Consider the following 24732-nt stretch of genomic DNA (forward strand, 5'->3'; position numbering starts at 1 on the left):
CATTATTTGAAAACATTTATTGAAACAAAATATAAATCTAAAATACAATTGTTGTGGGGAACATAAATATACAATAAATTAAGTAGAAACATTTCAACACCATGCACATCTCTGCTGACAAAAAAAATAAATGTGAGCTGATTGCTGATGTGCAGAAACTATCAAACAAATTCAATTATCTTTACTGACAGCAGGTGAGTAATAATAAAGATGCCTTTTTGCATTTAAATCTCAACTTGATCATGTTCTCTGTTCATTATACATATAGCCCTGAGGAAACATCCATCTGAGCCTTAATACACTTAGTGGCCAACGAAACATGAGAATAGGAAGCTAATCCTACCTGTCAAAATTTTATTGTACCTGCATGAAAGCAACATTTCAACATAAATCCATGGACTTGATATATCGATTACAATAAAAGGCAAGTTTGTAGCTAAGAAGAAATGTTAATATTTACACACAGAAAGTTTAGAATGACATTCAGTATAAGAATTAATATGTTCATTCTGGTGCACAGTCAATGAAAAAATTGTTACAAAGCGGTGGAAATGAGTCAATTCATGGAGGTTCGAGTTTATCAGTTTCCCACTTTCCTACACTTCGACAGCAGAAATTTGCTTTGTGTACCTCACAGACCCAAGACATACTGTAAATATTTATCCAAGCAACAGCAGCAAACTAACCGAAAGAAAATGCCCATGATTCATTCCCAAGATAATGCAAATGAATCCAACTTGATATGAAAGGGAACATACAAATAAATACAAGAACGTATAAATTAATCATAGACTTGATTTTTCTAAAAGAAGTACCACAACACCAGCCCTTAAGTCAAAATATTTCAATATCTTCAGATTTTTATCCACACAGAAAATGTACATCTAAAAAAAAAACCTACATATTCAGATTTTTATATTATATTAAACTTTTGTTCAAGTGGAGTTACTGCACTATGTGTATACAGCTAATTCCATGTCTCAAATTAAAACAAAATTGTCTGTTGGGGGTGGGGTTTGAACAGTGTTGCATCGGTAGCATGTATGCTGTCTTCATAACAATACATTTGTGCCTCAGGTGGTCTGTCCATTAAGCAAATATTAAAAAAGCTTGGGCACATCAGGTGCACAAAGCAACATGGCCTGTTTTTTTAATCATTCTGCAAGCAGGCAAACATAATCCGAAACATTGTGACAACACACACAGGACTCTGATCACTATTAAAACGGAATAGGTCACAGGTTTAATACACTTTATCTTCAAAAAAGTATCTCATAGCGATTCATTAAAAATATCTTTAAAGAGCGGCAATTTTAATGCCACCGCAAGGCTTTGTGATGCTGATTTTATTGGACAAAATTATTGAGTAAATAAAATACATGTGATTCATGGTAGAAACAAAATAACTAAAATGATGTTACGTTATACATTGACTTTTTGGGACAGACCAATAAAATTCATTGGGTCAGTCACAAAATGAGTAGCAATACAGACTTTTGTGAACTTCAGAATGAACCTTGCAAACATTGCAGCTGGTATGTATCTTTGTTCTGGAAGAACGTTTGAGCCTGAAAAGTATATACTATCTTAGTACTAGGCAAATATTTAGTGGCTTGAAATGGATGCTGTGCAAATTGTTCTCTTGCTACCATTTTGCATACAGAACCATCTGATTCTACCACATTGTTGGCAACAACAGCTAAAAAATGTACAGGGCAGCAACAGCTAAAAACATGTAGGCTACTGTCTCCAATAGGTACATTTACTAATGAATAACAGCAGTAGTCTTTTTTTTTTTTTTTTTTTTTAAAGCGCATTGAACATATCAGACAGCACTTAACTTAAAGCATCTGTGTGGATTTAAACTGTTTCAGTGTTGCTTCCAACAAGGCAAAGCAGCAAGCTGATGAGATGCCGAATGCATTAACCATTGCACCTTCTATTCTTCTTCCATGGGAAGAGATTTATAGCTAAGATGAGGAGACATGTTTTATTTTGTGTTTAAAAAAATAAAAATAAAAAAAAAATAAAAGTAGCAGTGGCTCTCGGAGTTTGTATTTTTGATGCTTCAGAGTGACATTCTCATGCATGTGGTTAACTGGATGATTCACATACCAAAGCACATTTCCACAGTTTTTACCTTGTCTGTGGTAATAGCTCGACGGCAATGCAACAACCTGCAAATATGCACTCTGTGTCTTTGCATGACCCGTCTCTAAATTACCAAATTATTTTCCACTGAGATGACAACTATGTTGCTCTCTAAATTAGGATACATTAATGATCACACTTGTGGTCAGCAGCAAAACAGTGTGGCTTGGTAGGAACAAAGCAAATGCAATGTTGAATTAGGGCTAACGCTCCATTCTTAGAGGCTGTCTCTCATAGTCCAGAAAGATATCAGATTTCATCAGTGTTCGCTATGCTTAGTTGTTGAGTACCGATATTTCATGTAATTTCATCAACAATTCACTAGCTCTAAAATCCTCACCACTGACTTATAATTGACAGGTTTTCCCAAAAGTAACTATACGCTTCTGTTGTCCTATTTTGTTATAGGTATCATTAAGTCAGATGAGAGGCCATTTGCATTTGACATACAATAGGCTTTCAGTTTTTCTAATAATATTTTATTGAGCAGCGTTGCAAAATGGACACCTGCCAATTCGTTTTTCTGTCCCCAAATGGAGTTTTGCACGAGTTTGAGCAGTTTAAAGGCTGTCAAACTGCTCCAACGCAGAGTACAATTCACTCTACCAATGGCAAGTTTTTGTTTTTTTTAACAGGATCTGTTCTTGACAAACCAAGCAGCGTGAGCCCTGTTTCTACCAACAGGCTTTACACGATCAGGATTTTTGGGGCCGATCGGTGAATTTAAAAAGCCAATAACCGATCACAAGATGGAGGAATGTGTCTATTTAAATGACCTGTTCATTTACTGTATATACTTGTGTACTTAATTGCGCCAAAAATTATATTTACAATAAATACTGAATCTTTGTTCTTCTATTTATGGCAGTGAGGCATAGTGACAGAAAGAACAAATAAATTGTCTTCTATTAGATGGCAGGAAGTAAATATAGTAACTCATGTATCCACTTTTTGTGACATTATTGTTTGTTGGTCTGCCGTGAGGCTTTACAATTGTAAAATATGTTCCTTGGCTCCATAAAGTTTGGAAATCACTGCTCTAGTCAGATTGTGTATTCTAATCAGTCAAGTCACACCAACATTATAATGGGTACCAACTTACTGTAATTAAATTACTTCACCTACACCGAAACTTTAGAGCATGATTCGACAGAATGGCTGCATGTTTACGTACAACCGTTCGTGCTACCACTAGCTTGCTAGGCTACAAAACGTTTTGTTGCCTGCTTGCGAGCTGTATCGTATTAAAAGTACATGAACATACCTCAAGCAAGCCTTAAACACACGACCTCTCCTCTCCTGAGCACCGGTGACCACCAACACACGTTTTCCCCCATTTTGTCCTTATCATACAGTCGGCGCGATCCACCCTTGTTGTCGTCGCCACGGTAATGAGTGTATCCGGTCGCATTTGAGTTGACAAGATAAAGCCCAATGATCGTAAAAAACGGGATACGGTGGTATCGGAATACAAGATTTTATTGCAGTAGTCTGACATAGTGCAATCGTGAAAGCGCAAATTTGTCTTGTCGTCTGATCCGAGCATTACGTGTTGTCTGTTACACACCGCCAACATGTTTTTTTTTTTTTTTTAAATAACTATTGGCCGTCAGATATTTGACAGGACTATGTCAAAAGACACGCGACAAAGCTAAAAATAAACTAGCTTTTGGATTCAAATATACTGTGCATGATGGCGACGCAGAGTAAATGTCTTTTACGGAGCCGATCAATGACATCATTGATCGCATCGGCGAATTATGACAAAGCCAATCAGCCGATCAGCATAAAATGCTAATTATCGGCCGATACCGATCAGGCCGATAAAATGGGTGTAAAGTCTGAAGAAAACCCCAAATTTCTAAAGCAGGCGTTCGCGCAAAGCCAGGGAAAGTCTATCCGGCGGGCTGCACTGGACTGTACTGCAGCCGTTGGCAGAAAAACCTGCCAGGCGGCAATTTTGCAACGCTGTTTGAATGTTAATTGGTGTGCCAAGAGCAAAGGACTGATATACAGTAGTACTCTTACTAAAATTGGAAACCCGATGTCAAATGCTGATAGCCTCAGGTTTCTCCAAATGACACCAGAAAAGAAATAGAAAAGTAAGTATCGTGACTGTGGGCACACGGTATGTTTAACAAGAACAAGTCAAAAATATCTGTTCTATGTTTTTCTGAACGGGGTTCTGTCATAAAATATTCCAAATAGATTAGAGTATTTGTAGATACAAAGTTGACAGCAGCAGTTCAGGTGTTCCAGTCTCTTCTTACCCAGTGCATTTGATTGAGTTGCCTACTTGGATACATATAATTTTAAAAGGTGAGTCATGCAGTTTTCAAACTGGTGCCAAGATTTGAATGGAGTCTCCATTTAGCGCCGCGCCCCCCGTATCTCTAACCAAAGCCACGCCTTTCAATAACGTGAACATGTCCGTTTGTAAATAACTCATTACGGCTGTTACATTGCTAGCATTAGTGTTTCAAAACAACGTTACTGGTTTTTCCGCGTCGGTCCTAAAGTGCGACGCGAGAACATGATTCTACTGCTCCTGATGCCTTCAAGGTTCCGTATTGTGTCTATTTAGACCTCCATAGAGTGAATTTCTCAGATGAACTTAGTATAAAAGTCAATTTCATTTCAAAAAACATCTTGGATTAATCATGAGTTTCCAGAAAAAAAAAACCTGACAGCTACTTCTGTTTGACCCAGTATTGTATCTGCTTTGTCAATATTTGGCTAAGACCGCCCCTTTTCCTCTGATGGGTTGCCTCTGTGTAGAAGACCCACTCGTGAGAGCACGCTGCCTCGGGGCAGAAAGGGAAGGCTGAGATTTTCCCTAGTGGCATAGGTCGAGAAATTCAAATGACCTGATTTCAGTCAACTCGCAAGAAAAACAGCTGGAACTTAGGAATGCATGGACGACTAAATTCATATGTTCACGTTTACTGAGGCACCATAGAGACAATATTACATCCCAAACACTAGAAAAAGTTGGTTTGGCAAAATATGTCCCCTTTAAAGCAAGGGTGTCTCATTTTCGTCGCAGGCCACATTGTAGTAAGTTTCGCTCAGAGTGTCATTAAGACTATGAAACCATAATGTTTAATCGCCTCATATTACATATGCACAATAAATTTATGGATAACTACTTTTGAAATAAAAGGATAATAGTTTGGCAATCCTGTAGCCAACTACTAATTGCTTTTTGTCATGAAAAATCTATCCAAGACTCCAGTATGGCATTGAGCTCTTTCGTAGTCTGACTCGTTATACAGCAGTTGTCAGTAATCATGAAAAATACAAATATAGTGGGTACGGGAAGTATTCAGACCCTCTTAAATTTTTCACTCTGTTATATTGCAGCCATTCGCTAAAATCATTTAAGTTCATTTTTTTTCCACATTAATGTACACACAGCTCCCCATATTGACAGAAAAAAAAGGATTGTTGAAATCTCTGCAGATTTATTAAAGAAAAAAACTGAAATATCACACAGCCCTAAGTATTCAGACCCTTTGCTCAGTATTTAGTAGAAGCACCCTTTTGAGCTAATACAGCCATGAGTCTTTTTGGGAATGATGCAACAAGTTTTTCACACCTGGATTTGGGGATCCTCTGCCATACCTCCTTTCAGATCCTCTCCACTTCTGTCAGGTTGGATGGTGAACGTTGGTGGACAGCCATTTTCAGGTCTCTCCAGAGATGCTCAGTTGGGTTTAAAATCAGGACTGGGCCATTCAAGAACAGTCACATAGTTCTGAAACCACTCCTCCGTTATTTTAGCTGCGTGTTAAGGATCATTGTCTTGATGGAAAGTGACCCTTCGGCTCAGTCTGAGGTCCTGAGCACTCTGTAGAAGGTTTACGTCCAGGATATCCCTGTACCTGGCCGCATTCATCTTTTCTTTTATTGCAACCAGTCGTCCTGTCCCTGCAGCTGAAAAACATCCCCACAGCATGATGCTGGCACCACCATGCTTCACTGTTGGGACTCTATTGTACAGGTGATGAGCAGTGCCTGGTTTTCTCCATACATACTGCTTAGAATTAAGGCCAACAAGTTCTATCTTGGTCTCATCAGACCAGAGAATCTTATTTCTCACCATCTTGGCGTCGTTCAGGTGTTTTTTTTTTTTTTTGTTTTTTTTTTTTAAGCAAACTCCGTGAGGGCTTTTATGTATGTACTTATGTCGGGCCACTCTGCCATAAAGCCCCGACGAGTGGAGGGCTGTAGTGTTGGTTGACTTTCAAGAACTTTCTCCCATCTCCTGACTGCATCTCTGGAGCTCAGCCACAGTGATCTTTGTGTTCTTTTCCTCTCTCATCAAGGCTCTTCTCCCCTAATTGCTCAGTTTGGCGGGACGGCCAGCTCTCGGAAGGATTCTGGTCGTCCCAAACCTCTTCCATTTAAGGATTATGGAGGCCATTGTGCTCTTAGGAACCTTAAGTGAAGCAGAAACCTATTTTGTAACCTTGGCCAGATCTGTGCCTTGCCACAATTCTGTCTCTGAGCTCTTCAGGCAGTTCCTTTGACCTCATGATTCTCATTTGCTCTGACATGCACTGTGAGCTGTAAGGTCTTATATAGACAGGTGTGTGGCTTTCCTAATTAAGTCTAATCAGTATAATCAAACACACCTGGACTCCAGTAAAGGTGTAGAACCATCTCAAGGATGATCAGAAGAAATGGACAGCACTTGAGTTAAATATTTGAGTGTCACAGCTAACAGTCTGAATACTTATGGCTGTGTGAAATTTCAACAATTCCGTTTTTTTCTGTCAATATCAGGTGCTGTGTGTACATTGAGGAAACAAATTAAAAGTGATTTTAGCAAATGACTGCAACATAAAGAGTGAAAAATTTAAGGGGTCTGAATACTTTCCATACCCACTGTATATTGTTTGACTTGCGTCTATGAGCTTTCCAATACATGTAAAGTCATGGAATGAAAATATTACCAGGAGACCAACTTTGTTCAGTTTCTTCTTCGGTTTTAATGCCTGGTAGAACTAAAGGTACTGTCAGTACCAATCAGTGCCAATTTTTTTGAGTATGACTATAAAAAGACATTAGGCTTTTTTTCTTGACTGCCTGACATGAAATCAGACTAAAATTGTCCTGTTTGAGGCAATTACCAATATTATTTCTATTTGCTCAATGCCAGAATGGTGAGAACAATTTTGGGACAAATATAAACAAGACAATACAATCAAAACTCCTGCGGTGCCAACTTTGTTTAGACAAATATAATAACAAAAATAGCTCATAAAGAGTTTGATTATCTAGCTGATATCTAGCCATTTCCTATAGCTTTCTTGATTACCAAAATCATTGGGAATACAATTAATCCCAAATAGGACATACAATATTAGGAAATCAGCTGCATTTTTGTTGTGTTTATTGTATTCAGGTAATTCGGTGCAGTGAAAAGAAAATCTTCTATTTTTGCATAGTTACCCCACTTTAATTTTTAAGATCAAACAAACGTGAAAATCAGACAAATATAACCCAAATGCTGTTTTTAAATGGTGATTTCAAAACCTAATAACTGGCTGGCCCATCCTCAGCAGCAACAACAGAAATCAAGCATTTTCTCTAATTGGTAATGAGTCTATCATATCTCTGCGGGGATATTTTGGCCCACTCTTCCTTGCAGAATTGTTTTAATTCAGCAAAAATGGAGGGTTTTCAAGCAAGAACAGCCTTTTTAAGTCATGCCACTCCATTTCAATCAGATTCAAGTCTGTACTTTGACTAGGCCACTTCAAAACCTTCATTTTGTTTTTTTAAAGCCAATCAGAAGTTGACTTGTTGGTGTGTTTTGGATCGTTGTCCTGCTGCAGAACCCAAGTGCGCTTCAGCTTGAGGTCACAAGCTGATGGCTGAGCATTCTCCTTCAGGATTTTCCGTGCGAGCAGAATTCATGGTTCCATCAATCACAGCAAGTTGTCGAGGTCCTGAAGGAGAAATCAGCCCCAGACCATCACACTACCACGGCCATGTTTGACTGCTGGTATGATGTTCTTTTTTTTAAATGCTGTGCTACATTTACGGCAGATGTAACACACACCTTCCAAAAAGCTCAACTTTCATCTTGTCAGTGCATATAATATTCTCCCACAAGTCTTGGGAATCATTCAGATGTTTTTTTAAATTATTTTTTCAAAAGTAAGATTAACCTTTATGTTCTTTTTGGTCAGCAATGTTTTTTGCCTTGGAACTCTGCCATGGATGCCAGTTTCACCCAGTCTCTTCCTTATTGAGTTGTCATAAACACTGACTTCAACTAAGGCAATAGAGGTCTGCAAGTCATGACAAGTTTTTCTGAATTCCTTTGTGGCCTTCGGCTGAGTCTTTACTGTGTTCTTAGGGTATAATCTTTGTAGGCGGGCCGTTCCTGGGAAGGTTCATCACTATTCCATGTTTTCGCCATGTGAGTTTAATGGTTCTCCCTATGGTATGGAATCCTATAGCTTTAGAAATGGCTTTTGTAACTCTTTCCAGACTGATAGATGTCAATTACTTTATTTCTCGACTGTTCTGAAATTTCTTTGCATCGTCTCATTTTGTTGCAGATTTTTTATATCTTTTGTCCGACTTGATTTTGTCGGGACAGATTCTGTTCGTGATTTCTTGATTGAATAGGTCTGGAAGTAATCAGGCTTGAGTGTGATCAGTGAAAATTAACCAAAAAATTGTGACTAGCCACAATTAATTCATGATTTAATAAGGGGGGTAATTACTTTTGCACACACAGTTAACTTAGAATAGTTTTTTTCCCCTAAATAAATTAAATCATTTAAAAACAGCATTTTAAGTTCACTTGGGTTATATTTGTCTGATATTAAAACATTTTTGATGACCTTAAACAAAGTGCCAAAAACAAACTATCCAAAAATTTGAGAAGTGTGCCAATACTTTTTCACGGCACTGTATACCTTTAGTGGTACAAGGCATTGAAATGAACATGAAATTGAAAACAAAATGTCTCATAATTTTTACCATGACTGTATATTAATGTCAACATACTAATTGGACCTTGCTCGTAAGCTCTCCACCAACCTCCACTTGCAATATCATGGAAATATTTTAATTTCATTTCACTGACTGAAGATCTGGGCCCACAAATGGCTGACCCACGCACTTTTCATTCAAATGCAAATTTTTGGAACGACTATTATACAACCATCACGACCAGCGGAGCTCAAGTCAAGCTCTTCAATAAGTTAAATAATATAAACATAATCATCACTTTGATAGTCCCTATCTGAAAAGTGTTAGTTAATGGCAGAGGCTTTGGGATGCTAGGAAATGGTCATGATTTGATAAGAGGAGCCATTTTCAGGGCAGGCCTTGGCTTCAGTAGTAGTGGTTGGTTTTGGGGGCCAGTCTGGGTCCACGCGGAGCTCCTGGGCCAGATGCATGTAGCGAGCCTTGCGGGTCACCTTGTTTGGGCAGTACATACACTTGTCTGCCAACAGCTCAGTGCCTTTCTGAAATGTCCACAATCCCACACATAAATAAAAATATCCATTTCAGAAAATATAATAAAATGGGAGGATTTAATTAACTGGAGAAGAAGGCATGCCCATTTGCATGCAACATGAAATGCTCTAAAGAATGCTCTACTCTTTTTCTAAATATTGCCCAAAGCGATGAAAATGTACCACTTAAAATATACCTCTTAATATCCCGGTGCATCTAATAAAAAAATTATCTGTAAAACTTAATATGCTTCCGCAGTTCAATTAAAAAAGTCAAACCCATTATATAGATTCACTGCAAAAATATTGTAATTCTGATGATTACAGCTTGCAGTTAACAGACCCCCATATCTAAAGAAATTAGAATATTACGTAAAATCGTTTGTAATGTTTAATATACAATTTAGGTAGGGATTGACTTGAAAAGCAAAAAATATATTATATATATATATATCTCAGGAGTTTCACTTTTTGCATTGAACTACTGAAATAAATAAACTTCTCTACAATATTCCAATTCATTGAGATGCACCGGTATACATTTATAACTGGTGCACAATGCATTGTGGGCTGATGATGTTTGAGGGTCACACAGCTGTAGCTTATTCACATGAAATACCCTGGAAACGATGCACCGTGTTTGAGTAGTCAAACAAGTAGAAGCGAACAAAGATGCTTTTGCTTTTAAAATCTTTTTTCAACTGCATTGACCTGCAGTAAAAAGTCAAAATAAGTGCTACACAGAGCCAGCATGTTTTTTAACTACCAAAACAAAAGCAGCGTCCTAATTTATGGGACGCAGCCCATGCGGTCTACTAAAGGCACCTCAGAAAGTCACGTGAATCCTTGTTAAATGGGCAACATCAAGAAAGGTGAGTGCTTTATGGGCTAAGCTCATGTGATGACAAGAAATAGTCATTACAATGGTTAATTCTTCCATCTTCTTTCATTGTTTGAAGACCTTCAAAAGTCACCAACTTGAACTGCATTGCACATCAGTAAGGTAGCAGCCTTGATTTCTGTAAATTGTATCTTTAGTCGATAATAGAAGCAATATGATTGCAGATTGGCTATTAATTCCCTTTCTGACCTTGTAGTAATACATTTGTAACGCTTTAGGCAGTAAGTCATACTATTTCAACATTTGCATGCACTTCAAGAAAAATATTTAGCATGACATTAGTTTATAGGAGGTTGCTGTAAAAGCTTATGTCCAACACAACCCTTAGAACCTCAAAAAAGCATATGGTGTAACATAAAACAAAGGATCTTCACATCTCAGGCAAAGGGGTCAAATATATACACATTAGTGAAGACCGATGATTAGGCTTCTTCAAACACACATTTTATTGACATGGAGAAAGGAGCAACTGACAGAGAATTATAAAAGCACTCCTAATAAAGAGTGAAGAGGCAAATGCAGCAAGTAGAGCTTTGGGGCTAGCAAGTTGCAACGAGAGGAGTAGCAGACTGGAGAGCAGGTGATGTATGCAATTGTAAGTCTCTGGGAAAAAATCTTTTGTAGGTTGAACAAGTTATTACTGTTGATCATGATGTGCCAAATAAAAGGGGGAGGGAACACCACACAAAAGGAAACTGAAAGGGCTAGAATAGGAGATGTCAGTTTTTCCCAACCTGTGGTGGTGAGGCAGCAGGAGCGATGCCCTGCTTGTCTCTGCTGAACACAACCTTCCATAAGACGATGTCAATGAAGAAGGTCTGTGGCGCAGTCGGCAGGGGAAAGAATTACAGAGAGGCCAATTTGATTTCATGCAGTTTTGAATATTTTTTGCAAGGCCTATGTTGTTTTGTTTTGTTTTTCAAAATTTGGACAGAAACAACAATTAAAATGCACGGGTATACTATTTCATCAGCAATGACAGTACAATTGTTGATTCTAAATCAAGTGATAGTTTAATTTTAATCCAAATTTGATTGTAGTTAGCAAAACAGCACTAAGGTGGGCGCCAAGCAAGGCATATATGCAAAAGCAGTGTTAAGTGTTAGGAAGCTCAGTTAAAACTGCTCCACTGAGTGAAGCAAGAATGCAATTTTTTTTTTTTTTTTTTTTTTTTTTACTGAAGCAATATTTCTGATGAATATGAGGAGCCTAAAAAATGAGTTGCATTTTCCAAACACATTTAACTGATCTTGCTGTCAAGGGAAAAAGACAAAGATGAGGACACTGCATGAGAAACAAAAAACTGTGGGGGGAAAAAAACAAACAGTTGTTACCATATTGGTAGATGTGACTTACCTCTACCACAACAGACACACCAGCATTGACCACGATAATAAGCAGGAGTTTTAGTCTCCAATCAAGTGGAACACAAACAATCTGTGGAGACCAAAGTAAAAATGTTCAAACAAGCAACTTCTTTTATTGGTCCAGTCTGATATTTCTCATGCTTTTACCTCCAGAAATTCATCTATGGCTTCAGCAGGGTAGAACATGTTGACGAAAAGGAAAAAGTACAAAATCAAAGCAGTCACAACAAAAAGCCCTGGCAGAAGCACAAAGAGAAATAAATATTGTTACACAAATGTCCAAGTATTTACAATTTGTTAGTTGAGAAGCGATGAGCGTACAATTCTTGTAGCTTGGTTGCCTAAAGGGTTTGCCCTTTGAGAAGACAATAGCAACAATAAGGTACTGGAAGCAAGATACATAGAAAAGGCTGGTGTTCTCATAGTTTTGGATGTTGTGGTCATCCACTTCACTGCGGTTGAGGTTGGACATATTTGTGTGTGACGACACGTTGCAGGCACTGAAAGAACAATGAGATCTACTGTGTATTAAAAGATGAAACTTATAACAAAATAGACATTTGCATAATCATTTTACACATTTACTAATTAAGACATACTCATTTTCAAATCATCATTTTCACTTTCAAATTTCTAGCTCTACATTTAAAAATTTTCCAGCACCATAAAGCTATGCTGAATTTCAAATTTATACAAATTGTGCCAAGAACACCCTGATGATGAATGATGTCATGTCCTCACTCTGAAAGCGGTGTCCAGATAGTGTACCATGGCTGGTGTTGAACCCAAATAAATGCAAGAGTCTGGAAGCCAAAGCAGATGAGGATCTGGCTCAGCACAGAGAAGAGCAGAGGCCCTGAGATCAGGCCTGATGGAGGAGGATGTGCAACAAGTTCTTTCCATGCCGGATTCAGACTCACTAAAAAGGGAGGAATCACCCACCAATCAAAACCACCGTTTATGTTCATAAATCTATTTTCTCCAAAACTTACTTGTGAAAACAATGACAAGGATGATGGCAATATCAATGAAGAGGAACTGGAAATCTCCTAGGTTACTGAGAATCTAAAAGACGAGAGAATATTTGATGATTTGATTTGCATGAAGCAATTCGCCGCTTTGCCTATGAATCCCATAGGCAGGGGCATCGTAAGGGGAAGAAAATATTTTAAGTTGCCAATGGTTTACAGGAGCCCTATATATATCCATCCATCCATTTTCTGAGCCGCTTCTCCTCACTAGGGTCGCGGGCGTGCTGGAGCCTATCCCAGCTGTCATCGGGCAGGAGGCGGGGTACACCCTGAACTGGTTGCCAGCCAATCGCAGGGCACATACAAACAAACAACCATTAGCACCCACAGTCACGCCTACGGGCAATTTAGAGTCTCCAATTCATGCATGTTTTTGGGATGTGGGAGGAAACCCACGCAGGCACGGGGAGAACATGCAATCTCCACACAGGCGGGGCCGGGGATTGAACCTGGGTCCTCCGAACTGTGAGGCTGACGCTCTAACCAGTCGTCCACCGTGATAGATATATATATATATATATATATATATATATATATATATATATATATATATGTATATGTATATATATATATGTATATGTATATATATATATATAATATATATATATATTATATATATATATATATATATATATATATATATATATATATATATATATACATACATACATACATACATACATACATACACACACACATCTATATATATATGTCCCATGCTTGTGACGTGCGTGTGCCCAACAGAGGCGGCGGCGAGCAAAAGTGTGTCTTAACTTTGTTAAAATGAATGACCAGTCGCCTCAGTGCAACACTTGGAATAAGATTATATTGTGCAAAGAAGGCTCTCACGATGTGTAGCGTCTGACGCGCTCCAAGCCTCAGCCTACACCGTGCGGAGCTTCAGTGAAGTCAACTCGCAGTCAAATGGGTGAGTGAAACAAAAAAACGTCTATGCCAACTTTGAGACAGCTAACAAGGTAAACTGTTGGTTGCACTTTTGCACAGATGGTTTTAGCGTTTATTTTACTCTTCAAACCAACGTAAGCGCAGATGACAAAAAAATAAATAAATAAAAGCTTAACATTGGGCTAAAACTTCACCGGAGCAACTTTACATAACAAATTGGGACAAAATTCACATCAACGTTGTCTCACAGTATCACAAACACTAACCTTGCGCCTCATCGGTGGGTAGGGAAACGCTACAAGCTTAAAACCGGAAGTCAAGTTAAAACTTGCACATATAAACCATTAGACGTGATGAAACAGAATACAGGGGCACCTATATAGCACTTTTAAAATAACTATTTTAACAATGCTATCAGTGAAGTCAAGTCTCAGTCAACTGGGTGAGTGAAACAATAAAATAAAATAGTTAAAACAGTTAAAATAATTTTAACAATGCTACAGTTAACTTTTAGCTGAAACAATTAATTAATATTAAGTCAATTGGGTTAGTTCCACACACATTGCCTTTTAGTTCATAGGTTTGATATTGATACTGGTTATAAAGAACCTCGAGTCAAATATTAATTTTAGTCTATGCTGGGGCCTGCTAAGAAAATGGATGTTCATAATTTGGGCACCCTTTATTTAAACCATGCAAACTTTTTTGACGAAGCCTCCTAAAAGAATCGGAATAGAGAATCGTTTGGAACCGGAATCGAACTAAGGAACCAGAATCGGAATCGCTCAAATTCAAACGATGCCCAACCCAAAGAACAGTATTACATACGGAGTAGAGGAGAGTGACACTAATGTACTGGATGATGCTGTAAAGGGCCATGAACTTGAATACACAAAAGGAGGTGATGAGAGCAGCACGGCCCTCCCTGTAAAAAGCCAGAGAGAACTTGTTATTTCGCTGTCCTAGACAAGACAAATAAATAAATAAATAAATAAATTTTAAAAAAGCTACTTAAAGTATTGTACTGTAAGTTGAAACCAACCTAATGAGGCTTGGGACGCAAGAGATATTAGGTGTTCTGGAAGTGAATGGAGAGGCTACAGAAGCCTCAAGCTCTGACAAAGAGATGCCACTATGAGCCCTCTTTAAAGCCTGAGAAAAATCAAAATGGACAAAAATGTAGTTAGTTTTTTTTTTTTTTTTTTAATGTTTATTAGTTTCACTCTTACATTCCCTTATAAAAAGGCCCATGACATACCCCACAATCGTTTGCTCCATCTCCACACATCCCCACAAAGTAGCTGTGAGAAAATGACATTTAATAATGACTGTTTGAAAATGTTGTATTTTACACTAGCATGATGGATTATTCTAAATATGTTTACACTTACTCCACGTCCTGTAGTGCCTCAATGAGTTGGGTTTTCTGATCCGGGGCCATTCTGGCAAACACTGTCCCATGTAGCACCAACTACAAGATGATCATTAAAAAAAATATTAGCAGTTAATTGTGTTCAAATACACTGCATTCCTTCTGGTAAGATATGGCGTTAGATTTGTGCCACAATTACGTACTTGTAACTGGAAATATTGAGCACAAGAACATGTTTTAGGTGAAAAAAAATTTTTTTTTTGGGTGTCTGAACTCTCAATTATATTTAGTGTAAAAGTTAAATTTTTCCATAGTTTTTCTCCACACACGCTCGATCGAAATGTTTTTTCACGCCCTCTCTCTTGCTCTCAACCATTCATTGCCCTACGCACACACTACACTGCCCTTCACGTTTGCGATAGCAACCTGACAGTGTTACAAATGTGGCACAATTGTCGACCAATCAGGAGTCAGATAGTATTCTGATTGGCTGTTTACCTTCCAATCATAACTAAGAGGTGGGAAGAAATGTACCACAATGGTACAATAGTATCCCTGTGCGGCCTGCAGAACGTCTAGTTACTATCGTGGCCGACGGGCAAATGCGCTGCAAACAGCCATATGCTGCATAGCAGGAATGACGCAAGCTGAAAAACACACAAGCACATAAAACTGGAAAAGAAAAATACTGCAAGAGGAAAAAAAATGCTGCAATCACAGAAAACAATAGCAAAAGAAAAATGCCGCAAGATAAAAATGCTGCAATCACAAAAAACAACAGCAAAAGAAAAATGCCGCAAGATGAAAACGCTGCAATCACAGAAAACGACTGCAAAAGAAAAATGCTGCAAACACAAAAATCACACAAATCCCAAAACAACTGCAAGAGAGAAATGCTGCGAGTTCACACCACACAACGAACGTTCGCCAGGCCATTACGGAGCGCGACCTCCGTGACGGACCAGTACTGTGAGGCCAGAGGCACCACAGGTATGTATAGGTGGATATGACATATCCATTTGGAGATCCATGCAGACAGTGAGGGGAGGTCAAAGTTGTCAATGCATTCCACCTGTGTGGATGGCAAGAAAACCAAAAGAACAAGTATGCTGGCACACTGTGCTGCATACAGCTGAACGTCGTACAATTACGACAAAGGAACTGTGAGTCCGTTTCACATATATATTTTTTTGCTTTTTATCAAAGGTTGCGTATTGATGGCATATGCTTTGGCGTTGACAAAACAGTAACCCTCATGAAAATCGGTTAAGAAATGAGCAAGTTATGACTAATTTCAGTGTCCATGCATTGGCTTTATATGGGAACGCTGATCTCCCCAACATGGCCGCCTTGTAGGCACGTCAGTTAGTCGGGCTTACAGGGCGCTGGGGTATCTAGTATCTATGAAAGGCATCCCCTGGTCTCACAGGACTGGTTCGTCATGGAGGTCGCGCCCCCTAGTAGCCTGGCGGGCTTCCGTTGTGTAGCGTGAATGTGGAGCATTTCTCTCGCAGTTGTTTTGGGATTTGTGTGGGTTTTTTTGTGTTTGCAGCATTTTTCCTTTGCGGTTGTTTTCTGGGAATGCAGCATTTTTCAATTGCAGCATTTTTCTTTTCTGGTTGTTTTATGTGCTTTTGTTTTTCTTTTGTCATTCCTGCATTTGCAGCATCTGGCTGTTTGGAGTGCATTTTCCCTTGTCGGCCAACGTAGGTTACGCCCATTTAAGCCAACAAGCAACAAAAATCAACTGCTGGTACCTCGAGGCACACTAACGTCGAACCACACAAAATAAAGTATTACTATAACAATGGCAAAGTCTGTGTGAATAAGTTGAATCCCGAAAGTTGCTCAAGGCTTCCGGGACGTCGTTGCCATAAAATCTGAATGGATAGTAAACAGCCAATCAAAATTTGTCCTGCTGTCTGACTCCTGATTAGTTGACATTTGTGGCACCTTTGTAACGTTGTCAGGTATTGTAAGCATAAAGGGCAATGTAGTGTGCGTGTAGGGGACTGTATGGTTGAGAGCGAGACAGAGGCAATGCGCAAGCGTGGAAAAACGCTTCGAGCAAGTGTGGACTTTTACACAAAATGCAATAATATAATCGTGACTTCTTACAAAAAAACTATTTATGTGCACACTAAAAGTTTTTGTGCGCACAAAACATACTTTTGTGCTCAATATTCCAGTTACGAGTACGAAATTCTAGCACAAATCACAAATCTAACACCATATAGTAAGGCCCCATACCTTTGAAAGCATGTCTGGGAAATGCTCCGAGATGACCGCAAATGACTTTCCGTTCATGGCAAAATGGTACCGCTCTTGCTCTTTGGGTTCATCTATATGACAGACATCCTCCAGGCTGATGTTCACTTCCTAAAAAAATAGTTAAAGAGATAAATACATTTTGCAACTTTATTGAATACTCTCAACTTTGACAGCAAAAAAACATTTTGTGCCTGATTAAGTTTAAGTTTAAGTTTGATTAAGTTATTTGTATATGTTTTCGCAATTGTCTCACCTTCAGATGTGCTGCCATACTTGACTTGTCAGCACACCTCCAGGTGATTCTAGCAGCCTGTCCATCATGTGGGGGTATAGCATCTGAAATTATGACTGTGTCCTGTGGAAGGATCATTCCACAGTCCCGAGCCACAGAAATGGCTGTCAGCATGTTATCCCCTAAAAAAGCAGAGAATAAACATTTCAAGATTTGCCACATGCAAACTATACCACTACAAAAGTGACACTGCAACAATTCCAAGATTCATTGTAAAATATTTAAAAATATTTACGGTATAATAGAACATACAGCATGAGGAAGCGCTACATACTATATAATACTCTACAATGCTACTGTTTTAAAAAAATTTGTCAAAAATGAAAACTAATTACACGCCAGGACAAGAAATTGCTGCCTGAGAAGGCCTGGTTGCCACTGAAACAGTCTTCTGTTGCTGAATGTACTTGATTTTCTTAGCTCTGGCCATGGACACTCTGGTGTCAATGCCCTGTAGTAGGGTTGAGCATCGTTTGAATTTGAGCGATTCCGGTTCCTTAGTTCGATTCCAAACGATTTTCGATTCAGATTCTTTTAAGGGGCTGGGTCAAAAAAGTTTGCATGGTGTAAATAAAGGGTGTCCAAATTATGAACATCCATTTTCTTAGCAGCCCGCAGGATCGACTAAAATGCACATTTTATTCAAGGCAATGTGTGTGAAACTAACCCAATTGAGTTAATATTCATTAATGTATGTTTCAGGTAAAAGTTAAATATAGCATTGTTAAAATTGTTATTTTAACCGTTTTAACTATTTTATTTTATTGTTTCACTCACCCAGTTGACTGAGAGTTGACTTCACTGATAGCATTGTTAAAATAGTTATTTTAACAATGCTATATAGCTGCCCCTGTATTCTGTTTCATCACGTCAAATGGTTTACATGTGCAAGTTTTAACTTGACTTCCGGTTTTAAGCTTGTAGCGTTTCCCTACCCACCGATGAGGCGCAAGGTTAGTGTTTGTGATACTGTGAGAGAACGTTGATGTGAATTTTGTCCCAAGTCGTTAAGTAAAGTTTTAACTTGACTTCCTATTTTAAGCTTGTAGCCTTTTATTTTGAAGGGTACGCAGTGGAACTCAGCATTTTGTTAAGCTTTTTTGTTCCGGTGAAGTTTTAGCACAATGTTAAGCTTTTATTTATTTATTTATTTATTTCGTCATCAGCGCTTACGTTGGTTTGAAGACTAAAATAAACGCTAAAAACCATCAGTGCAAAAGTCCAAGCAACCGTTTACCTTGTTAGCTGTCTCAATGTTGGCATAGACGTATTTTATTGTTTCACTCACCCAACTGACTGAGAGTTGACTTCACTGAAGCTCTGCACGGTGTAGGCTGAGGCTCGGAGCGCATCAAGACGCTACACATCGTGAAAGCCTCCTTTGCACAATATAATCTTATCGGTCATTCATTTTAACAAAGTTAAGACACTTTTGCTCGCCGCCGCTGTTGGGCACAAGCACGTCATCGTGCGCGTTCTTCTTCGTTGTTTTACGCTGCTTCTTCATTGCTTTTCGCCACTTCTTCGTGGCTGGAGGACTAGGCATCGAAACTGGGAACCAAAATGTTTTAATTTGAACGGTTCCGGGTGAACCGGAACATTAGTCCCGGTTCCAATCGGTTCTCGATGCCCAACCCTACCCTGTAGGCCCATCCTACAGGACAGTCCTACAGTACCATCTCAGTCTTGTCTTGTCTGCCTCAATCATTCTGCGAAGAGCATTCCTGACTAGAGCAGTACAGTTGACAACAACCTGTATGAATTCAGGGCCAAGTGCACTTTCAAAGGAATATATGGGACTGCCGCATGCTTTGCTTCATGGATCCAGTCTGTTATGCCCATCATCCATTTTCTTTTTGTGGTTGTCTTTCTCCATTATAGGGGTCCACATCCCAAGGGATATCGCTCGGATAGGTGGAGCAGGAATGTCTAAAGAGACTTGTTCTAAAGTCATAAATTATAGTTACGGGAAACTATGTTGCTGAAGACAACAATAAAACAGCAAAAATAATGCACAAAATAATTGAAGTGGCCGTGGTGTCATCTGGTTCTCATGCCATCTTTCTTACATAAATGACAAAAAAACTTGAAACCACATTTTTGCCTTTCTTTTGCTATGGTGATCTGTTCTGTATAAGTGCCCGGCAGTTCATTCTTACCCGTAACCATGACAGTACGGATGTTGGCTCTGTGGAGATCCTGCAGCACTGCCGGAGTTTCTGTTTTCAACTTATTCTGCATGATTATCAAACCCAGGAACTCCATGTTTGTCTCGATGTGATCTCTAGTGATACATATATTTTTGACTCAGTCCCAAAAATAGTTTCATTCATTTTAAATAAAGTCTAACAGTATTACATGATATGTTTACTTGTATAGTATTCAAAGATATTTGAATATTTATTTTTCATCAGTGCAATACATATCAGCCCAAACTTACAAGCAAATATTCTCAGATTGTATCTGCCATGGTAAAAGTAAAAAGGCACTGTACCTGTTTACGTTCTGGACCTTGTGCCACGTGAGCTTGGATTCAAGACGTCGGTAAGCCATAGCTATTACTCGGAAACCTTGCTTGGTGTAGCACTCCAAGACCTCTGCAAAATTATCTGGCACTATAATGAGACAGTGATATACTGAATAATATTGCAGTTTCTATTTAGGCAAAAAAAAAAAAAGGAAGAACTGTTTTCAATTAGGCGGCACGGTGGATCACTGGTTAGAGCGTCTGCCTCACAGTTCTGAGGACCGGTGTGTGTTGTTTTGAAACACTTTTATTGACGTTTAAGACGTCAGTCTATCTGGTGGATGCCAGATGAGACGGCGGTGAGCGAGAAATTATCAATAAGGATGTGTGTGTGTGTGTTGCGGAACTGCCCGTGCACTTTAAAGCCTTTCAAGCTCACTAGCTTAGCTAAGTTCGCTATCTGCAAGAGATGCGTTTGTGATAAACACATCACTCAGCAGAGAACAAGCGTGAGTCTAAAGTGCTGTGAATGTGATTATCGTGTGAAAATGTGTACAGCATAAATGCTGAGAGTGTTGCTGAATGTGAGACCAATTGCGGCTGTCAAAGATATATTTCTAGCTTTAGAAAGGACCACAGCAGAGTACGAGGTGGGGAAACTTGGTCGAACAAAAGAGGAGAACGAGCAACAACGTCAACTACTGGACGCTGTTTCAGGCTCACATTTGTGCTACAAAGAGAGGTTTGTTCATTTATTTAGCTCTCTATTATTGTCACTACTCCTAAAAGATTTTCGTTGTGAAAACATCACAGTGCTTTGTTTCAAGCAAATAGTATTTGACTGTTTAGAAAAGAGATTCTCAAACTTTGGGTCTAGCAAGGGACTCCTTACATGAGACGTTTTTCGAAAGAACGCTCTTATAATTCCAACACCAATTAAAACTCATTCACTGCCAGGCCTCCGTATTAACATGGATATTTTAATTCAACAGCCGTCAATGGCAGTGAATGAGTTTCAAACATCTCTTTTTGAGGGGAAAAACTGTCCCAACAAGTAAAATAAAATTAAATAATTGAAATAATAAGTTACTATTTTTCCCTTTGTTTTATTGCAAAGCAGTACAAGTACATCAGAAAAATCTTTAAATAATTTTACCTGATTCCCCTACAAGAAACAACAATTTCACCTGTACTGTCTAATATGCAGGTATTTGCAGTATTTCACAGTCACAATGGATACATTTTGGGTGAAAAAGATACTGAATCAATTTCCAGCCATCGAATTGTTTTGGATCGTATCGTTCTAATTAAACCAATATCGTTCTTGAATCAAATTGGCAACCATTAATCATGATACGAATCGTATCGTAAAAACGAATCATTACACCCCTAAAACACAATGAATGTGCATTCGCTTAAATTTGTGGCACACTGATATGCCTCTTCCGCTTCGGTCCTCTTCAGCGGGTCTGCAGCGCCCTAGCGTCCGGTGATTGTGCGCTGTGACTGGCCACGCCTAGCGCGACAAGTCACTCCAGCTGGTTCCTTTTAGTATTTTTTTTCTTCCAGTTCTTCCCCCCCGTTCCAGCCCCGGCGACCCGCGACCCTCACAGCCGGCGACGATACACTGTGAATGGCCATGGCAACCGGTGGGATGCCCATCCCCCATTACTATCATTGTGAAGCACAATACACCAAGTGTTGGCCCACTAATAAGGAACATGATCTGAAAAAAGGTGGGTGAAAATTAAAAGAGGGGGATATTTGGAGTTTACGTTTGTCATCCGCTCCCATCCATTTGAATTGAAGCTGCCACGATAATCATTGCTGGCGACAATGAATGTAAACTTCGCTATTTCAGCCACCACTGTTACATCATAAATTATGAATAAGTAGTGTTGTAAAACACGACATACACTATGTCGTAAAAAGTATTTGTCACCTGCCTTGACTCAAGTGATTTTAAGTGACATCCCATTCCAAATCCATCCATGTAATATGATGTTGGTTTACCCTTTGCAGCTATAACAGCTTCAACTCTTGTGGGAAGGCTTTCAACATGGTTTAGGCGTGAGTTTATGGGAATTTTTGCCTATTCTTCCAGGAACATATTTGTGAGGTCACAGACTGATGTTGGATAAGATGGCCTGGCTCATTGTCCATTCGAAATCAACCCAAAGGTGTTCTATCGGGTTGAGGGCAGGATTCTGTGCAGGCCAGTCAAGTTAATCCATACCAAATTCTCTCATCCATCTCCTGATGGACCTTGCTTTGTGCACTGGTGAACAGACATGTTGGAACAGGAAGGGGGTAATTCCCAAACTGTTTGACTGTCCAAAGTCTCTTGGTATGCTGAAGCATTCAGAGTTAATTTTACTGGAGAAAAGGGGCAAATATTTTGGACATTTCCAACTTTGTGTAAACAGTTTGGAGATGGCCCTTTTGTGTTCAAATATGACTGTGCATGAGTGGACAAATCATGGTTCATAAAGACACAGATGAGAGAGTTGGATGTGGATGAATTTGAATGGCCTGCACAATATACACTGTACTATTAGAGACTATTTTTATGGCTTGGCAACGGCTGAGACTCGCTTGCTTATTACTTCATAAAATGCCGTGTTGCCAATCAGCTGAGTTGCATGGGTGGGTACCAACCAGGAATTGGGCAGATACTTGAATATTAATTGATAAAACTACATCACACTGTCTGCGATTTCAAATCCATGTTTGTATTGCCTTTTACATTCAATAAACAAACTGCATAGATGTCAAACTGAAACCATGTCACAGACTCATTTTGACCCATGTTATGCATAAAACAGCAAAGTAATGGATTCCACCAATGAAATCTGAAGTTCAATAACATGGTATGAAAGTCAATAGCGCTCACCTGTCTCCATCTTGCATTTGCGAGCCACCACTTCTGGTGCTCCCTTCATGAAGGCATCCATACGTTTCTCCCCTAACAGACGAGCCACCACAGTCATCCTCTGGAGTGCAGAGGAAAACGGAAACTGGCGGACGATACCTATCTCATACTGTACCTAGACAAAGATTAAACAACATTTTTTTTCTTTGATGTCACAAGTGTGCCTTTTCAGAAACCGCAAATTACATACAGTGGGTACGGAAAGTATTTAGACCCCCTTCAGTTTTTCACTCTTTGTTATATTGCAGCCATTTGCTAAAATAATTTTACTTCTTTTTTTTCCTCATAAATGTACACACAGCACCAGATATTGACAGAAAAATTTTTATTGTTTGCAAATTTATTAAAAAAGAAAAATTTAAATATCACACAGCCATAAGTATTCACACCCTTTGCTATGACACTCATATTTAACTCGGGTGCTGTCCATTTCTTCTGATCATCCTTGAGATGGTTTGACACCTTCATTGGAGTCCAGCTGTTTGATTATACTGATTGGACTTGATCAGGAAAGGTACACACCTGTCATTATACGTGTAGCCCGGTGGTAATTCGGGGTACCAGAATCTCGCAGACCTTAAAGGTTTAAAATAAACTACTTTATCACCCTTCTACGTATTGAATATAAGTGCATTTATTGTAACGTAAAATGTGTTTTGTCATGTTTTGGTGTTACACTGATGGGGATGTGTTGGTTTGACTAGTTAAGGGAGATAGTATTGTAAAGATGAGGTTGTTCTCTTCTTGTGCTAAGCCATTCGTATTAGTGTGTATTGTTGGGTGTAGTATGGGTAGGAGAAGTGAGAAAGAAGAGATGTGTTTGTCTCGCGAGAAGAGAAGGGGGAGGAAATAGAGGCGAGCGGGAAGAGAAGTGGAGAGACAGGAGGACGGACATTCAAGAGAGTTGCGAAACGAAGCACCGGAGGGAAGGACAGTCAGCTAAAACCCTAACGGTTTGCTAAGAGAACTTAATCAAGTACTGCTGAGTTGCCCTTCGAAGCAGTTGGAGTGTGTAAATCCATAAGCCTCTTCGAAGGACTTTTCCCTGGCAAAAGACATCGTCGTTAGCGAAGTTACGCGGTACGGCTAATGCTAGGTTGTAGCACAGCCCCAAGGTACGGCTAATGCTAAGCCGTAGGCACAGCCACGAGGTACGGCGAAGGGACGGGATACCTTGCTCTCGAGAAGTGAGGTGGCGGGATTGCAGCGCTCTCAAGCATCGGAAAGTATTGTTTCAACACGCTCAAGCTTCAGAACAGGATTATATAATACCCTCAGTTTCTTCAATTTCACGTCGTGAGCTCTGGAGCGTGAGTACTGTGGGTGGGGTGAGAGTGTGTGAGTGGGCCCACCACCAAAAAAAATAAATAAATAAAATAAATAGAGTAAAAACCGACCTGTACGCTGTTGTTAAGACTTGTGTGACGTCTGCGTACTTAGTTGTGTTTTTTTTTTATACGGTGTATTGACTGTGTATTCTGATGACAAATAAAAGCAGGTTGACTTAGAGGTTTTATGTTTTGCTTTGGGTTTAACCCCTATTAGCTTTAATTCAAAC

The 24732-nt window shown here is 39.2% G+C and overlaps 1 protein-coding gene across 4 annotated transcripts in view; it reads right to left on the reverse strand.

Moving 5' to 3' along the window:
* Positions 1-24732, reverse strand: part of atp13a3 (ATPase 13A3) — an 83476-nt gene continuing 58744 nt past the window's right edge. For 3 of the 4 annotated variants that reach the window (XM_061778433.1, XM_061778430.1, XM_061778431.1), the window contains 16 exons: positions 23136-23289; positions 20270-20390; positions 19935-20059; positions 17737-17897; positions 17463-17591; positions 15232-15311; positions 15099-15141; positions 14883-14992; positions 14669-14765; positions 12896-12968; positions 12645-12822; positions 12225-12403; positions 12051-12139; positions 11893-11973; positions 11271-11354; positions 1-9644 (listed from right to left, as the gene is read on the reverse strand). In XM_061778433.1, coding sequence (XP_061634417.1) covers positions 9456-9644; positions 11271-11354; positions 11893-11973; positions 12051-12139; positions 12225-12403; positions 12645-12822; positions 12896-12968; positions 14669-14765; positions 14883-14992; positions 15099-15141; positions 15232-15311; positions 17463-17591; positions 17737-17897; positions 19935-20059; positions 20270-20390; positions 23136-23289 — 1893 coding nt within the window. In that variant the 3' untranslated portion in view covers positions 1-9455. The remainder of the gene's footprint in view (positions 9645-11270; positions 11355-11892; positions 11974-12050; positions 12140-12224; positions 12404-12644; positions 12823-12895; positions 12969-14668; positions 14766-14882; positions 14993-15098; positions 15142-15231; positions 15312-17462; positions 17592-17736; positions 17898-19934; positions 20060-20269; positions 20391-23135; positions 23290-24732) is intronic. The other variant, XM_061778432.1, reaches the window with a different exon arrangement.

The sequence above is a fragment of the Phyllopteryx taeniolatus genome, chromosome 7 (assembly GCF_024500385.1).
Source record: "Phyllopteryx taeniolatus isolate TA_2022b chromosome 7, UOR_Ptae_1.2, whole genome shotgun sequence".
Classification (NCBI taxonomy): Eukaryota; Metazoa; Chordata; class Actinopteri; order Syngnathiformes; family Syngnathidae; genus Phyllopteryx; species Phyllopteryx taeniolatus.